Source organism: Neoarius graeffei, chromosome 17, assembly GCF_027579695.1.
Source record: "Neoarius graeffei isolate fNeoGra1 chromosome 17, fNeoGra1.pri, whole genome shotgun sequence".
NCBI classification, from domain to species: Eukaryota; Metazoa; Chordata; class Actinopteri; order Siluriformes; family Ariidae; genus Neoarius; species Neoarius graeffei.
Genome location: NC_083585.1, coordinates 32,891,928 through 32,911,449, shown reverse-complemented (window position 1 = coordinate 32,911,449; position 19,522 = coordinate 32,891,928). Strand labels below are relative to the sequence as shown.

The following is a 19,522-nucleotide window of genomic DNA, read 5'->3' as shown; positions in this document are numbered from 1 at the left end:
CCAGGACCGTCTCGCTGTGAGGCGACAGTGCTAACCACTACACCACTGTGCCGCCCCATTCTCCAGCAAACATTATAAAAAAGATTAAAACCTTATTTATTTACCACTTTATGTTCAGAAGCTCTCTTAAAAGATGTCAGATTCATCTACAGAAGCTCTCTTAAAAGATGTCAGATTCATCTAATATATATATATAAACGCATCTAAGAGCTAAAACTCCTGAGAAATATTACTTTGTAAAAACAAAATCAAAAAGTTGTGTTCAAAGTCATAAGTTAACATGTTTGCTTATCAGTCATAATTAATATGTGAATGAAGTTAGCCAGTAGCAAAATGCAGAATATATCACATTTGTTTACCTGATAAAATGGCTTTTCAAGAAAAGCTGACAGAGAGAGAGAGAGGACAACTTCCCCTCCAGGGCTGCAGGGTGGAACAGATGTGTCCTTGTTCCCACTCCAGGCCACAGCAGCCCAGTCGAGCACAGTCACTGACAGGGCAAACCGACTGGAAAAAACAGAGAAAAATGGAAAGCTAAATATTGGCTTTATCTCTTCAGTAATAAAAGCCCCATGAAATTGATTGGATGCTGCCAAGTTTCTCCCGAGTGGTGTCTTTCACCGCAAATGCAAAACAATGAGCTGGCATAGTCTATTAATTAACCCACTTAATTAATCCCAATTCAACTAAGTTAATCTCTTCCTAGGGCTTGCTAGATCCACTGCACAGGTGTCTACTTGACATAGTCCTCAGATGGCACTGAAGCCTAACACAGGAACACGGAGGATAAGGTGCATCAGTTGGGATCACTCGACCTACAACTAGCTACTGTACACTGGCAATAGCGTGATGAGTGCTGATGATGTTGATGAGGAAATTAATTGTAAATGCAGCTACAATGAAAGGATTCCTTCTTTTCAGTAAGCATTTTGGTTCCACACAGTTTAATTTAGCATCTAATTTATGAAGCCTGAAGATATCTTAGTGTGTGCAAATTAATACAAATGAAAGATAAGTATTATATCGATAGAATCCTATTTCCACTATTTGAAAACAAATTTATACCATTAACTAAGTCTTAATAATGACATATTTTAAAAAGATTATGATGTCAGTATCTCAGAATCATTGAGATAGCCATGACTAAGATGACCATGCCAAAACTGGTTTCATATTAGGCATTAACTGTGTTCACACCCCCAGTGACATCAGCATTTGCATAGAGACTGGAAAAAAAATTATTCACATGTATCTAAACAGAAAGTCAAGTCAAGTTTATTTGTATAGCACTTTTAGCAAATAAACATTGTCTCAAAGCAGCTTTACACAATTTGAACGACTTAAAACATGAGCTAATTTTATCCCTAATCTATCCCCAATGAGCGAGCCTGTGGCGACGGTGGCAAGGAAAAACTCCCTCAGATGATATGAGGAAGAAACCTCGAGAGGAACCAGACTCAAAAGGGAACCCATCCTCATTTGGGCAACAACAGACAGCATGACTATAACATTAACAGTTTTAACGAGAAGTCAGTTTCGTTGATGTTATAAACTCTTCATTGATGGAAACTTGAGTGCAAAACTGTTCATGACAACTGCAGTCCTAAAGTTAGCAAGTCAACTGCAGTCCTCAGCCATAAAAGCATTACTGTAAGTGTCCAGAGCATCTTCCAAGTGTGACTTTCAACTGTCCTCATGGGGCCGTCCTCCACAGGAGCGATGCGATGCGATGAGACTCCAACCAGACACAGGGCACCAGGATGGATCAGGCAAGTCTGAGGAGCAGAAGAGGTCAGCATCTCAATCCCAGGACCGACATGTAACTCAGAGGGACAGATTTTTTTTGGGGGGGGGAGAAAACACAGGTTGTTAGGTATGCCCAGTGTCACCTGAATAAGTAGGAACAATATACATATTGCACTGAGTACAAGCAGGGACTCCGGCAACTAACTATGACAGCATAACTAAAAGGGGAGAGCCAGAACGTAACACAGGCATGATGGGGCCCCGGGACATAAAGCAGCAGCCACTACACTGTCAACAAACTCGAGTGAGCAAGCGAGTGGGGACTGACAGCATCCATACATCCCAGTTTACCAAAACACTCTGTTTGAGGACCCTCCAGATCTACTTCTTTACCTCATAAACACCATTAACACAAGGCTTGACTAAACAGATATGTTTTCAGCCGAGACTTAAACACTGAGACTGTGTCTGATTCCCGAACACTACTTGGAAGGCTGTTCCATAACTGTGGGGCTTTGTAAGAAAAGGCTCCGCCCCCGATGTAGCCTTCACTAGAAAATACACTCTTTCATTTTGCATTCAATTGAATCATGAACTGTTTGTAAGTACATCTCTACATTACACTCGACACACGATTTTGTGCATGTGACAAATTTCTGTTTCACTGAACGCTTATGGAAATCTCTTACAGGTATGAGCTCACAGTGGCTATAAGAAACAAAAGTAGTAATTTATACTGCATGTTGTTTCATCTTCTTAGTTTGCACATGATGCACTTCATGCAGTGATGATTTGTACGGTATATAATCTGTGAACCCTCCCAGTTTTCATTCAGTGTATCCAAATTGCAATCACAAATCAGCGCTTGTTATTTGGGACCTGAGTATATCAGGGTTTGAATGTGTTGCCTAATTGATGTCGGTGCTGCCCTGTAAATCTCATGAAATTATCTTGTAAATATTTACACAGAAATTAAATAAGAATAATAATCAACAGTGGCCATTTTGGGGGCGGCACGGTGGTGTAGTGGTTAGCACTGTCGCCTCACAGCAAGAAGGTCCTGGGTTCGAGCCCTGTGGCCGGCGAGGGCCTTTCTGTGTGGAGTTTGCATGTTCTCCCCGTGTCTGCGTGGGTTTCCTCCAGGTGCTCCGGTTTCCCCCACAGTCCAAAGACATGCAGGTTAGGTTAATTGGTGGCTCTAAATTGACCGTGAGTGTGAATGGTTGTCTGTCTCTATGTCCCAGCCCTGCAATGACCTGGTGACTTGTCCAGGGTGTACCCCGCCTCTCGCCCATAGTCAGCTGGGATAGGCTCCAGCTTGCCTGCAACTCTGTAGAACAGGATAAGCAGCTACAGATGATGGATGGATGGATGGATGGATGGATGGATGGATGGATGGATGGATGGATGGAATGGCCATTTTGACTTCATGACAGTATCTGGGTGATCAGACAAGATAACAGTGTAGAGAAATGTTGTCATCAGTGCCACATCCACAATGAATGGTGTGTACTCAGCCCGCTGGTGTGTTAAGGATCAAGTAGCTTGCTGATTCTGATGTAAAACATGATATTGATGATAATGTGGTGTGTAGGTCCTACGAGAGTTGCTGGGACAGGGGCTAGTAATGAGGTAAAACAATTAAATAATGATGTGATTTGAAACTTGTGATGTCAACAGGTGATTATAATCATGATTTGGTACAAAATCAATATCCAGGAAAGGCCTAGTCTCTGAAGAGCAAAGATGGGCCCAGGATCTCCAGTTGTCAACAAATGCGTGAGCAAAATTATTGAAATGTTTAAAAACAATGGTCCTGAAAGAAAGCTACAAAGGGATTTGGGTATTTCATCCTCTACAGTACATAATATCATTCAACGATTAAAGAAATCTAGAGGAAATTTGGTGTGTAAAGGGCAAGGGGGCAAGCCTCAGCTGAACACCTGTGATCTCTGATCCCTCAGACGGCACTGCATCAAGAACCGTCATTCATCTACAGCTGATATAATCACATGGGCTTGGGATTACTTTAGCAAACCTTTTTCAAGTCCTACAATATGGAGTTACATCCACAAATGGCAGTTAAACTTTACTGTGCAAAAAGGAAGCCTTTTGTTAACCGTGTCTAGAAGCACCGTCGACTTTTCTGGGCTTGGCGGCATCTGGGACGCACCATCACACAGTGGAAATGTGTACTGTGGGCAGATGAATCAGTATTTCAGGTCTTTTTTTGGAAAAAATGTATGCTGTGTGCTCCAGACCAAATATGAAAAGGACCATCCAGACTGTCCACGGAAACAAGTCCAAAAGCCAGGGTCTGTCATGGTTTCAGTTTATTTATTTTACCAGGGGGTACATATCGCCTGTAGGCATTTTTCAATGAGCACTGGGGGGTGACCAGTAAGAAATAAGAAAATATGCAATAATAAATAAAAATATAAAATCATAACATAAAACATACTGCATACATAAAATTATAATAACATAATATAACGTTACAATAAATAAATCATAAGTTACTAAACAAGTAAACAACACAAAGTAAAGCTATCCCAAAGAATACGAACAAAGCTTGAAGGAGTTTGCATATTGTTATTTACAATATTTACATCAGGGCGGCACGGTGGTGTAGTGGTTAGCGCTGTCGCCTCACAGCAAGAAGGTCCGGGTTCGAGCCCTGTGGCCGGCGAGGGCCTTTCTGTGCGGAGTTTGCATGTTCTCCCCGTGGGTTTCCTCCGGGTGCTCCGGTTTCCCCCACAGTCCAAAGACATGCAGGTTAGGTTAACTGGTGACTCTAAATTGAGCGTAGGTGTGAATGTGAGTGTGAATGGTTGTCTGTGTCTATGTGTCAGCCCTGTGATGACCTGGCGACTTGTCCAGGGTGTGCCCCGCCTTTCGCCCGTAGTCAGCTGGGATAGGCTCCAGCTCGCCTGCGACCCTGTAGAACAGGATAAAGCGGCTACAGATAATGAGATGAGATGAGAATATTTACATCAGAACTCTTGTTTATATATGCGTTTAAAGGCTGTACCGGTCCAGAGAAAGAGAAAGCTCTCTGTGTCTGCTCCAGGAGAGCTTTGGGCAATTGAAGACCTCCTTGTGTTCTGAGGCGAGTGTTGTGTGTATGTATGTTAGCTAGCCGGGTGAACAGATCTGATATGTGTGGAGGGGACAAACCATTAAGGGCCTTGTATACTAGTATTGCCTTATTCCTTTTTTGTATATCAGCTACCGATGCCCAGCCTAAAATGCCGAGGACAATGGCAGAGGGGGTGCAGTAATCGCATCCTAGTATTACTCTGCCAGCCCTGTTTTGAAGTATGGTGTTGAGTCAGTGCCCTTAGCAAAGGTAACTTACACTTCTGTGATGGCAGCATTAATGCAGAAATGTACATTGAGATTATGGAGCAACATATGCTGCCTTCAAGAAGACATCTTTTCCAGGGAAATGTCAACAAGACGATGCAAAACCACATTCCAAAGACATGTCTGCAGGAAAAGAGGATGTAGGTGCTGGACTGGCTTGCCTGCAGTCCTGACCTGTCCCCAGTACTGAATGTGTGGCAAATTTTGAAATGAGAAATGTGATAATGACGACCCCGTACTGTTGCACACCTTAAGACCTGTTTGCAGGAAGAACGGGACAAAATAACACCTGACACGTTTTATCACTTGGTGCCTTCAGTCCCTAAACGTCTTTTAAGTGTTGTGAAAAGGAATGGCAACATTATAAAGTGGTAAATGCTTTACCATTCCCAACACAAAACATGGTGCAATCTTTCCAGATTTTTTACTGTTTGTAAAAAATAAAATAATAAAAAAAAATTATGAATGCCATGATGGATTTGGAAGGGATTAAAATTCCAGAGATGCTCTAGTAATAATCACATTACTCCACCTCCCTATGTAAAACTCATCCAGTCTGACTACTGCTTAACCCCTTCAATGCTCTTGGACGAGTCATGTACGTCATGAAATCTTTTACCGTTGTGCCTTATGACGTACGCTACTCATCATAAACACCGCCTTTTATGTACCTTACATGGCACATCACTTTCACTTCACAGTGGTATGTTACCATGAGTTGGCCAAGTGGTTAGCGTGTCCACCTCTTGATCGGGAGATCGCGAGTTCTATTCACGGTCGGGTCATACCAAAGACCATCATGAAAATGGTACCCAGTTACTTGGAATACATGGACCCTTGGTGTACATTGTGTTTTCAAGTACTAGTAATTCATGTTTATGGACAGGTTCTCATTGAAAGACCCCTTGTGTTGTTTTTGATTACTAAAGTTATTTTTACTCTACAATAGTGTTTTTTGTGATTTTTCTATACAAATATTAAAAATATAAAGTTCTGAACAAGTTAGAGAAAGATTATCAAAATATCCCAATTTTGACCTATTTTTGTCCTATCTGCCCGGCACATTACAATTAATTATGAGTGGCAGCCAGGATTCGTGTAATTGGATTGATATGTTTTTAAGATTCTGATAGTAAAGCGATGACTTGAGTCTCTAGACATGTATCTCATTGCTTGAGGATTTTGAGGATTTTTCGTCTCCAGTAGGTGGAAGTGATTGCCATGTTACTTGTTAAATTTGCCCAGTGATGGTAACATCATCCTTTGATGAGATATGAAAAGTAGCTACATGTAAGAAAGAGTTTTGGTGTTGGTCATATTTTCTCAGTTGGTTTGCTTGGAGATTCCCTAATGGTTTCTTGTTATCTTTCAGTGGAGATGGTTCTGGGTGAAGGTACCCGTCATTGTACTTCCTTCGCATCTTGGATGTACCACAATTTCCCAAACCACCTGTGTGCTGTTCTGAAAGTTCACCTCAACACGCTAAATGTGTAAATGTGTTCACGCATGGATGCAAATTGTTTAAGGAGAGCGATTTAAAGGTTTGTCCTTCTGTAAGACCTGGTCTGCTTCTGCGCAGGTAACATGATCTCTTGGGATGTTGAATATGTCAGTGTTTGACTTGTGTTTCATTGTCAAAGCTGAAAGTAAGTTTCCCAATTGGGAAAAGTACTTGTATGTGAGCAACTCTCAAGCTTGTTTTCCTAATTAACTGAACTTCCCCTCGCTTGGTTGCATGAGCCAGAGTGTCTGCGTTCATCTCCTCTGAGATAGTCCTTACTGTTGTGATCTGGCAATCGGATGAATTGTGTGTAATTGTTTCAGGTGATGAGCAGGTTTTGGGATGTGTTTGCCTGACTTCAAGACTGCATTGTCAAGGTTATGCGTGAGTTTTCTGCTTTCTTGTTTTGCGCCTAGAGGGCACTAATGAGTGTTCTCTTTGAATGCCAAGATGCGATGTTTGCCTTTTCTCTGGAGAAGGAAGTTGAGTGATCATCACTCTCCCAGCAGGTGTGCAGATGACCAGGATAAAAGCTTTTCTGTCTAGATGAGTGTCATACTTGTGATGATGAAAGAAAGAAGTGACGGAAGGGCAGATTTTGGTATATTTTTATAAAGCGGTGAGACTGCAGAACCTTCGTCATTGAAAAATCTTTTCTTTTTTTTTTTCCTGCCTGATTTGACTCTAGGAAGTTGACCCCTGATCCTTAACAGACTGGATGTCAGATGTAATTATGTGCTTAAATGACAGCTGTTCTTTTGCTCAGATGGCACCTGAAACAACCAAAAAAAGGTTGTGGTCTTATGCAAACCCCTGTGATATTTATTTTCAGTAAGCACTTCATTTTCCATATTGGTTGTCAGACTTCCTACTTAAAAAAAAAGTTTAGATAAGAATCCCATTTTCATTGTTAAGCGCATGCTGATGATAAACAAGATCTTTGCATTCATTTCTTTAGAGAAAGGCCGTACTTTCAACACTTAACAAAACTATTCACGATAAGAGACTCCAGGCATCTAAAAAAAATAAATAACAGTAATTGAAATGAGGTCCTGTTACTATAAGAGGAGCTTGGGCCATGGGTAGACAAAATCGCCTGAGCTTCATCTGGCATGTATTTTTTTTTAGACCTAAGGCTTTGCAGTTTTGGTTCAATCAGTCAAAAGGCTTCAATTAACTTCTTATTTTGGAAATAGTATTTCTTATTAATAAAATATGAAGAACTAATATTCCGATAATAGTTTTCCCAAATTGATTTCTCCTATGGCTTCACCTGTGACTGAAAATTACTGTAAATTAAAAGACAAATTAGCAGCAAATTGCAAATTCTCATTAGTAAGATTTAGCTATTGCACTACAGGAAGCCTTGTGGTCCTTTGGTCACCTCTGATGGCAATTGGCAAAGCTAATTACAATTCATTTTACTGCGCAGTAAAATATAATCTGTAAATAACTATAAGACAATTAAACTTAAATCAGGATCGACTGTGTTAACTAATTAAAGAATATTACATATGAGAGGCTTCCATAAATCTCAAAATATGCACACATGGTGGCATGAGTGTGAACAAAGGCTGTGAACATGTGACTGCTGGTGTGAAACTGCGAGCCTTTTTCTCTGTGTAGTGTAATCTGGAGTAATGTGGTCAATCTAGGGAAAAGCCTCAATTTTTTTTTTTTTTTTTGGGTGACAACGTCAGATTTTTGCAGTGTTACAACCTGAAATTAATTTACCTTGCTGAACTGGAATTATGTCTTGAATCTACAGACAATACCCCATAATAATGAAGTGGGAGGAAATCCATTTAGTTTGCAAAATTATATACAATTAAAAAATGTAAAAGTGGTGATTGCATAAGTATTCAACCCCCTTGTTGTGGAACCCCTAAATTCGTTTGGGTACAACTAGATGCCATCAGAAGTCACATAACAGGGGCGTAGCTAGGATTTTTCAAAAGGGGGAGGGGTCACACACTGACTGGCAGCCTGAGTACATACCCGCAGGTTTGTAAATGAAAAAATACATTGGATACTCATCTCATTATCTGTAGCCGCTTTATCCTGTTCTACAGGGTCGCAGGCAAGCTGGAGCCTATCCCAGCTGACTATGGGCAAAAGGCGGGGTACACCCTGGACAAGTCGCCAGGTCATCACAGGGCTGACACATAGACACAGACAACCATTCACACCTACGGTCAATTTAGAGTCACCAGTTAACCCAACCTGCATGTCTTTGGACTGTGGGGGAAACCGGAGCACCCGGAGGAAACCCACGCGGACACGGGGAGAATATGCAAACTCCACACAGAAAGGCCCTCGCCGGCCACGGGGCTCGAACCCGGACCTTCTTGCTGTGAGGTGACAGCGCTAACCACTACACCACCGTGCCGCCCCTACATTGAATAAATTTGAGAAAATAACGCGGTCTTTGCATCATTCTTTCATCTCATGTTGCGAGCTGTTGAGATGTCGGACAATGATTAGGCCAAATCAGCTTTATCCGGCAGTGTATGGATAGCGGCTCGACATCTTACCCTAGTCAACCGATGCAGATCTCTCTATTCTTGTTGTCTTACTGCTCATCAGCCAAAATGTTTCTAAGTAAAAGGCGTCATGGATGACGAATGGCAAAGATGTCTACGATCTTGTCAATGTCGATCGCTCTGCCGTAGTGCATTCTTCGACGTTTTCTTGATGTTGTATTCTAGAAACGGCACACTAAAACTTAGCTTCGAAGCCACAAAATGCAACTTTGATGGAAAAAAATATATAATAAATTGCTTACCTGTCTTCACGTCGTAAGGAGGAGGAAAGTTTCGCTTGTTTTGACATGGCGAATTATTAACACGAGGAAATACTCGTAATTTGCAACTAAAAAGACTGCAGCTACACTGGCAGCTTGACCATGCTTTCTAGTGCGATTGTGTTGCGCTTGCGCAGAACTGGGTTTTCATGTCCAAACCACAGGAAGTCCATACAAGGTTATAGAAACCCTAATGAGGCCGAAGTGACAATCTAGTTTAAAAAAAAAAAGTTAGAAAAATTACAGTGGCTGCTTTTCCAATATTCTTATGCGGCTATTGAAAAAATGTATGGTCTGACAAGGGGGTGGGGTGGGGGTGGTGGTATCACAGGCACCCCAGGACCCCCCCAGCTACGCCCCTGCATAACTAGTTGAAAGTCAACCAGCGTGTAACTGAAGTGTGTCGTGAACTCTGTATTCATACACCTGTTCATGAAAGGCCCAGAGTTTATAAGAGAACATACTGAAACAAAAATCATCGTGAAGACAAATGAGCTATCAAAACATTCCCAGGGCATAGTTCTGAAAAAGGTTGCAAAAAATATCCCAAACTTGAACATCTCATGGGAGCATGATTATATTGGCATTAAAAATGGAAAGATATGGCACTGCCTCAACTCTGCCTAGTCTACCAAAGTCAGTAAAACCAAACCAGGTAAAAGGGGCATTAGCCAGAGAAGCAACCAAAAGGCCAGGGGTACCTCTGAACGAACTGTGCAAGGCGAGGTTGTAACATTACAAAATATGGAAACGTTCAAGCCGCAAATATTATTTTCAGCTCTGAAATCTTAATGTTTTTATTTTATAAAATGTTTCATGGATCGGTGTAATTTTTTTCCTGAAGCTTTTCCCTGTAATGGTTCTACCTGAAATATTAAGGAACCTTGAGTTTAAAAAAAAAAAGCCAAACAAGACAGTGACTGTAGCTTTAATACATGCGATAAGTTAGCTCTACTGTTGTGTTTCACTTCTAATCCTGTTCTAAAATCGGCTTTGATCGGCATTAGCAGCATATTAAAGGTCATTAAGGCCACTGATATCAGGGTGTTGGAGAGATGTCTGTGTTGAAGAATATGAGCCAACCCATAAGAGACAAGGCTAATTACAATTCATTCCTCTATCTGAACCCAACCATCTGCCAGTGTCAGCCGCGTATTGGCTCTCAATCATGAACAGGCCGCTGCAGCTGAAGATGTGTGTTTTAATTAGTGAGCTGCCATATAATTATATTTATATTTTAATGGTGACTTTGACAAGGAGTTTGAATGGCTGTCCTTCATTGTTCACTGAAATGATAATATTTAATGATGACATTTGAACATGGCAGATTTAGGTACCTGACAGGTTTTTGTCCCTTTGAAGCCCATATCATATACTCATGTCTTCTGATATTATTATTACGTTCGTCTTGTGTTTATTCTGCTAGAACAGTAGAGGTGGTCAGTCAGTCTGAATCCACAAGTGTTTGAAAAAAAAATCACATAGCGTGTTTCCACCAGATGTTCCAACTCGCAGAGAATCAGCTTTGCAAATTAATCAGGATCCTACATGTTGTTGCTGTTTCTCCCATCACACGAGCTGTGCTGTGCCTGTACTGTGCCAGTACTGTGCTTGTGCTGTACCAGTGCTGTACCTATACTGTGCCTGTACTGTACCTGTGCTGTGCCTGTACTGTGCCAGTACAGTACCTGTGCTGTGCTGTTCCTGTAATGTACCTGTGTTGTACCAGTGCTGTGCCTGTGCTGTACCTATACTGTGCCTATACTGTACCTGTGCTGTGCCTGTACTGTGCCAGTACAGTACCTGTGCTGTGCCTGTACTGTGCCAGTACAGTACCTGTGCTGTGCTGTGCCTGTGCTGTGCCTGTACTGTGCCAGTACAGTACCTGTGCTGTGCTGTGCCTGTGCTGTGCCTGTACTGTGCCAGCGCCGTACCTGTTCCATGCCAGCGCGGTACTTGTGCCGTGCCAGTGCAGTACCTGTGCCGTGCCTGTGCTGTATCTGTTCCATACTAGTGCTGTGCCAGTGCTGTACCTGTGCTGTGCCAGTGCTGTGTCTGTGCTGTACCTGTTCCGTGCCAGTGTTGTACCTGTTCCGTGCCAGTGTTGTACCTGTTCCGTGCCAGTGTTGTACCTGTTCCGTCCCTGTGCTGTACCTGTTCCGTCCCTGTGCTGTACCTGTTCCGTGCCTGTGCTGTACCTGTTCCGTGCCAGTGCTGTACCTGTGCTGTGCCTGTGCTATACCTGTTCCATGCCTGTGCTGTACCTGTTCCATGCCAGTGCTGTACCAGTGCTGTGCCTGTGCCGTACCTGTTCCATGCCAGTGTTGTACCAGTGCTGTGCCTGTGCCGTACCTGTTCCATGCCAGTGTTGTACCAGTGCTGTGCCTGTGCTGTCCCTGTTCCATGCCAGTGTTGTACCAGTGCTGTGCCTGTGCTGTACCTGTTCCATGCCAGTGTTGTACCAGTGCTGTGCCGTACCTGTTCCATGCCAGTGTTGTACCAGTGCTGTACCTGTGCTGTACCTGTTCCATGCCAGTGCTGTGCCTGTGCTGTACCTGTTCCATGCCAGTGCTGTACCAGTGCTGTGCCTGTGCTGTACCTGTTCCATGCCAGTGCTGTACCAGTGCTGTGCCTGTGCTGTACCTGTTCCATGCCAGTGCTGTACCAGTGCTGTGCCTGTGCTGTACCTGTTCCATGCCAGTGCTGTACCAGTGCTGTGCCTGTGCTGTACCTGTTCCATGCCAGTGCTGTACCAGTGCTGTGCCTGTGCTGTACCTGTTCCATGCCAGTGTTGTACCAGTGCTGTGCCTGTGCTGTACCTGTTCCATGCCAGTGCTGTACCAGTGCTGTGCCTGTGCTGTACCTGTTTCATGCCTGTGCTGTACCTGTTCCGTGCCAGTGCTGTACCAGTGCTGTGCCTGTGCTGTACCTGTTCCATGCCTGTGCTGTACCTGTTCCGTGCCAGTGCTGTACCAGTGCTGTGCCTGTGCTGTACCTGTTCCATGCCAGTGCTGTACCAGTGCTGTGCCTGTGCTGTACCTGTTCCATGCCAGTGTTGTACCAGTGCTGTACCTGTGCTGTACCTGTTCCATGCCAGTGCTGTGCCTGTGCTGTACCTGTTCCATGCCAGTGCTGTACCAGTGCTGTGCCTGTGCTGTACCTGTTCCATGCCAGTGCTGTACCAGTGCTGTGCCTGTGCTGTACCTGTTCCATGCCAGTGCTGTACCAGTGCTGTGCCTGTGCTGTACCTGTTCCATGCCAGTGTTGTACCAGTGCTGTGCCTGTGCTGTACCTGTTCCATGCCAGTGCTGTACCAGTGCTGTGCCTGTGCTGTACCTGTTCCATGCCTGTGCTGTACCTGTTCCGTGCCAGTGCTGTGCCAATGCTGTACTTGTGCTGTGCCAGTGCAGTATCTGTGCTGTGCCAGTGCTGTGCCAGTGCTGAATGAAATTTTGCTTTTTACCCAAGTAAAAAAAAAAAGCCATGCCAGGACATATGGATGATGGTAAAGATAGTAGAAGCCATTGATTGACCAGACAGTCATCAGTGAATCGTCCTGATTAATGTGTGTGGTTGGATTTGTTTCTCTATCAGCATAAAAATCTTTAGTAGTATAGTGACTACCAACACTTCTTTCTCTTTTAAAATGTATTCTTTCTGGCAGATTTAACAGTAAACACCACAGTTTTGTCTCATTATTTACATTTCTTCCCCACATTAGAAGTAAAATCCAAAATTTTCTTAAGTAGACCAAATCACAGTGTCTGTGTGATTTTATTCACAGGCCTGTGAATCTCCTTTTCCAGGCGATACAGTATGCATCTCGATCCATGATACTGTGTATGATACAACACAACAATGATACAGATAAAGAAGTAACGATTCAATACACCTCAATTCACTACTCATCCAGTACGATTCAGTTGAGCATTGATGCGGCTGGCGACTGTTAGACGGATTTTCTGATTCAACATCATTTTTCTTTAAACCCCTACTAGTGCCCTACATGCATAGTTTACTTTAAAACATCATTTGAGATTCTGCCACAGAAGATATGTTCCTTGTTTTTGCTGTATTTTAAGTAGGAAAGTGCATCCTCTTAAACGTTCAAGGCTCCAGATTTTGCATACTAAAATCACTGTTTGGATATTTGTCATACCCTACTTCCATGTTAAGTCAGTGGGAAAAAAATATGCAAAAGGAAATTTATGGCTGGCAATATTTTGCTACAGAGAGCTGCACTGTGGTGGTGTGAAAGTTAGAGCAGACCGTTTTTACTCTCATGTCTGTAGGAGTGGGCAGGCACAGGATGAGATAATACGTTTCCATTCAGTATAACTCCTTTAAAAGTTGACAACTATGGACGTTAATTGGGTAACTAGATTGCAGATTTAGCTCATTTTACCCCAGAAGCAGCACTGCTTGTTGGACATCTCAACTGCTCCATGACACATTTAACTATGCAGCATTTACTGCTTTCACATGGAGCATTCGATTACATTTCATTCACTGGTTTAGTAAATGCAACATGCAAATACCTGTACTGACTCATTATTAAAAACATGCATTACTGTGTGATTATATAAAGTTTGTTAATCCAGTGTTATTTTCACTCCTAAACTCTGTAAAAGGTAAAATTTGGAGGAAATTTGGTGCCAGAGTGCTATTAGAGCACGACGACAGGCTGAAATATCAAACTGACATTCAGTTGCGCATTTGCTGTGCGCTTAATATTTGCGTTCATTATTTCACTATATTACGTCTGTCACACTCATAAACACATGCACCACCACTGACAGGAGGAATGTTTAATTGCAGTGGAAAAATGATACTTGATTACGCCACATTAAATATGTTTTTCCCCTCTCCTAACGCTTCACTGAATATCCGTTCATTAACTCTTACAGAGATTTGAATATTAAAATTAGGCAGATCCCTAATTTTAATGTCGTCTGGTAAAGTTACTCCAACTTCTCTGCATTTGAGCTAAAGATTAAAGTACTGGCACACATGGTTGTGATTGGATGTGCATGCTGCCTTGAAAACAAACTCACTGTCTTGTGCTCAAGCTCAATAAGGAGACTACCCACAGTTCAACTTAAACCTGTTTTTTTTTTTTAACATCTTTGTTTAGTGGTATTTTACGACTTGTGCTTATCAGTAGTTCTTGATACCCAAAAGAGAGACTTGTCCATCTTTCATGAGTCATGCTATTTGATGGGAAAGACACACTGCACTTGCTCTTCAGCAAAGAAACAATATCATGTGCACCTACACACACGTCAGCAATGTCTGGTTTCTTCAGTCTTAGGACGTACATACCTGTTCTCTTCCTCTGCATCACAGATGCCCGAAGTGAATTGAATAGCACTTGGAAGCGAGCAATTAATCCCAGATGCCTATTCTGCTAATAACACCAGAGAAAGCCAGTGAAACTGGGAGGAGACGGAGCCAGTCTTGCTTGGGCTTCCTCACAAATCACCCTTCTGTTGAGCACCCCCAGGCCCACCGCAGCTATAGATGCTATTCACGCAGCCTGGAGCCCACATTATCCCCCTGATTGATTGAGTTCCAAAGCATAAACCACCATGACCAGTAACAAAGAAAGATTTGCCTTTCTCGGCTTTACGACTCTCTGTCTCACTCACATTACCCCATGGTGACATGAGCAGTGCCAGAGAGATAAGTGACTTAAGTAGACTACAAAGTGTTTTGACTGTTGAGCCGTCTGCGTATCACTGTTGTGCTGCCAGTGTTGGTCATGGTTAGACTTCAGCCTAGTACAGTTCTGCTCTGGACAGATTTCTTTGGTGTTTACTAACACAAGTGGCTGGTAGAAGCCCAGAAGCATCTGCTCTTCCTTCTCTCCTCCACTTCTGTTATGACAAGGTTTTTGCTGCGGGCTATAAAGAGCGTAATTGCACTTCTATAAATAATAGTGTCCTACTGCCTTTATTTATATTATTAAGCAACGACTGAACCAGTGTTTCATAATTCCTTTCAAGCTACAAAACCAGTGGAAAATGACACTCGTACAGTAATAAAAGAGGACGAGACAGAGCTGTAGTAAATGTTGTAACCGTTTGTTGGAACATATCATTGATTTTGCAGAAAGATGTTCACGTACTATAGTCAGATTATAGATCTGGCTCTTAACCCTTTGATGACTCTGTACTGCAATGTTGTTGTTTTTTTCTATCTCTCTCTTAATGCCTTAAAGAGACACACTGGTTTCATGCATTTAACCAGATTGGAAAGCCTTTAAAAATAATGTGTGGCAGTAAAATGGCCATATAAGCAAGCCATCATATCTAAAAGGCTCATCTGCGTTTGTGGCCTTGCTGGGGTGTGCTCTCAGGAGATAAGCGTGGAATGAAGACATGGCTATTCATGCAGAAATGCTCGAGAGTGCACTAGCGTTACTGTAGCTCGCTGAATATATTAAGCGCAGCTCCTGAGACAGAATCTACAATACCCACAGGCAGCAAATCACACTGGAACAAGATAGAGTTTGTGACAAATAACTGAGGTATAGCTGGATTACACTTATGCTATTTGTCTTCACTTTTTTATAGCTCAGCCTAGTACTTATTCTTCTTTTCTTCTTATCTTCTGTGCACTTTGTGCCCTCCTCTCTGGCCTGTGTTAACCCTTCTCTGTTGTTATCCTGCAGGCTTTCCTGCGGCAGCGTATGGTCCGATGGCAGCGGCAGCAGTGGCAGCAGCGCGTGGTTCAGGTAGGGGGGCCCGTGGAAGAGGCGGCTACGCAGCATATCCGCACAGCACAGGGCCAGGTAAACGCTCTGGCCATATATCTGTGTGCTGGCCGCTCTCCCCATGCTGCTGTTAACTCTAGCCGCCTCTGTCCTCTCGCACACACATTCACACACATGATTTATTTAGATAGAAGCACCAGGACTGTGGAGTTACGAGAAGGGATTTTCTAAGCCCTTGCTTTATCTGCCACATCTCCTAACCTACAGTAGGTGTGAGTAGTTAGTAGAGTTCATCTTCTAGCAGCTGACCTGAGACCAGCTTTGCCTTAAGACCCAGTCACATTAGTGTCTCATTAGAGTAAAGTTGTTTTGTGTTGAATAAATTTCACACGTGAATTGAGTTCAACACAACTTGACTTCACATCTTGACCTGTTTCAGCGCACAAGATTCTTCAGGAACTTGTTTTGCATGTTCTCACCCTGTCCACATAGGTTTCCTCTGGGGTCCCTGGTTTCTGCCCACTGCCCAAAAACAGGCCTATCTACTTTGTTAAAGGAGATACGCAGAACCTTTATTTTTAAATACATTTCTGAGTGGATAGTATCTCCATCCTTGACTCTTGTACACTGTATAAATGGGAATAAAGAAATACAGTGGGGCAAAAAAGTATTTAGTCAGTCACCAATTGTGCAAGTTCTCCCACTTAAAAAGATGAGAGAGGCCTGTAATTTTCATCATAGGTACACCTCAACTATGAGAGACAAAATGAGAAAAAAAAAATCCAGAAAATCACATTGTCTGATTTTTAAATAATTTATTTGCAAATTATGGTGGAAAATAAGTATTTGGTCAATAACAAAAGTTCATCTCAATACTTTGTTATATACCCTTTGTTGGCAATGACAGAGGTCAAACGTTTTCTGTAAGTCTTCACAAGGTTTTCACACACTGTTGCTGGTATTTTGGCCCATTCCTCCATGCAGATCTCCTCTAGAGCAGTGGTGTTTTGGGGCTGTCGCTGGGCAACACGGACTTTCAACTCCCTCCAAAGATTTTCTATGGGGTTGAGATCTGGAGACTGGCTAGGCCACTCCAGGACCTTGAAATGCTTTTTACAAAGCCACTCCTTCGTTGCCCAGGCGGTGTGTTTGGGATCATTGTCATGCTGAAAGACCCAGCCACGTTTCATCTTCAACGCCCTTGCTGATGGAAGGAGGTTTTCACTCAAAATCTCACGATACATGGCCCCATTCATTCTTTCCTTTACACGGATCAGTTGTCCTGGTCCCTTTGCAGAAAAACAGCCCCAAAGCATGATGTTTCCACCCCCATGCTTCACAGTAGGTATGGTGTTCTTTGGATGCAACTCAGCATTTTTTCTCCTCCAAACACGACAAGTTGAGTTTTTACCAAAAAGTTCTATTTTGGTTTCATCTGACATTCTCCCAATCCTCTTCTGGATCATCCAGATGCTCTCTAGCAAACTTTAGACGGGCCTGGACATGTACTGGCTTAAGCAGGGGGACACGTCTGGCACTGCAGGATTTGAGTCCCTGGCGGCGTGGTGTGTTACTGATGGTGACCTTTGTTACTTTGGTCCCAGCTCTCTGCAGGTCATTCACTAGGTCCCCCCGTGTGGTTCTGGGATTTTTGCTCACCGTTCTTGTGATCGTTTTGACCCCACGGGGTGAGATCTTGCGTGGAGCCCCAGATCGAGGGAGATTATCAGTGGTCTTGTATGTCTTCCATTTTCTAATAATTGCTCCCACAGTTGATTTCTTCACACCAAGCTGCTTACCTATTGCAGATTCAGTCTTCCCAGCCTGGTGCAGGTCTACAATTTTGTTTCTGGTGTCCTTTGACAGCTCTTTGGTCTTGGCCATAGTGGAGTTTGGAGTGTGACTGTTTGAGGTTGTGGACAGGTGTCTTTTATACTGATAACGAGTTCAAACAGGTGCCATTAATACAGGTAACGAGTGGAGGACAGAGGAGCCTCTTAAAGAAGTAGTTACAGGTCTGCGAGAGCCAGAAATCTTGCTTGTTTGTAGGTGACCAAATACTTATTTTACCGAGGAATTTACCAATTAATTCATTAAAAATCCTACAATGTGATTTCCTGGATTCTTTCCCCCTATTCTGTCTCTCATAGTTGAAGTGTACCTATGATCAAAATTACAGGCCTCTCTCATCTTTTTAAGTGGGAGAACTTGCACAATTGGTGGCCGACTAAATACTTTTTTGCCCCACTGTATATACTTTTGAAAGTTAAAATCGACCGCAAAGTTGGCATTGGAGCTGCCCCGCTGAGCCAGCCAGCCCTGAGTGCATGATGTCACAGCGGTAACCGGTTTTAAGGCCGAGGCCTTTTACAGCTATAGACCAAAGTCATATAAATAAACATTTATGGTGAAAGTAAGAAATGCCATTACAGACTTGCTCAACTAAGACTGATAAGACTTCACTGATTGTGGGTTGACTCTCATGAAAACAGGATAGGTGTTATAACTTTTGCAACATACAGTGCCTTGAAAAAGTATTCATACCCCTTGAACTTTTTCACATTTTTCCACCTTACAACCACGAACTTAAAAGTTTTTTATTGAGATTTTATGTGATAGACCAACACAGAGTAGCACATAATTGTGAAGTGAAATGAAAATGATAAATGGTCTTCAAAATTTTAAACAAATAAACATCTGAAAAATGTGGTGTGCATTAGTATTCAGCCCCCTGTCCTCTGATACCTCTAAATACAATCCAGTGCAATCAATTGCCTTCAGAAGTCATCTAATTAGTTAATAGAGTCCTACTGTGTGTAATTTACTCTCAGCATAAATACACTTGTTCTGTGAAGGCCTCAGTGGTTTGTTAGAGAACACTGAAGAACAAACAGCATCATGAAGACCAAAGAACTCACCAGACAGGTCAGGGATAAAGTTCTGGAGAAGTTTAAAGCAGGGTTAGGTTATAAAAAAATATTCCAAGCTCTGAACATCTCAAGAAGCACTGTTCAATCCATCATTCAAAAATGGAAAAAGTATGGCACAACTGCAAACCTACTAAACTGACAGAGCGAGCAAGGAGAGCATCCACCTAAACTGACAGAGCGAGCAAGGAGAGCACTGGTCAGAGAAGCAGCCAAGAGGCCCATGATCACTCTGGAGGAGCTGCAGAAATCCACAGCTCAGGTGGGAGAATCTGTGCACAGGACAACTAGAAGTCCTACACTCCACAAATCTGGCTTTTTTGGAAGAGTGGCAAGAAGAAAGCCATTGTTGAAAGACAGGCATAAGAAGTCCCGTTTGCAGTTTGCCAGAAGCCATGTAGGGGACACAGCAAACATGTGGAAGAAGGTGCTTTGGTCAGATGAGACCAAAGTTGAACTTTTTC

The 19,522-nt window shown here is 42.8% G+C and overlaps 1 protein-coding gene across 10 annotated transcripts in view; it reads left to right on the top strand.

Annotated features, from left to right (window-relative positions):
- The window catches only part of msi2b (musashi RNA-binding protein 2b), a 456,405-nt gene that overhangs the window by 390,960 nt on the left and 45,923 nt on the right, over window positions 1–19,522 (top strand). For 8 of the 10 annotated variants that reach the window (XM_060944040.1, XM_060944033.1, XM_060944041.1 and 5 more), the window contains exon 11: window positions 16,090–16,152. The exons of the other annotated variants lie outside the window; for them this stretch is intronic. In XM_060944040.1, coding sequence (XP_060800023.1) covers window positions 16,090–16,152 — 63 coding nt within the window. The remainder of the gene's footprint in view (window positions 1–16,089; window positions 16,153–19,522) is intronic. 10 annotated transcript variants of the gene reach the window in all.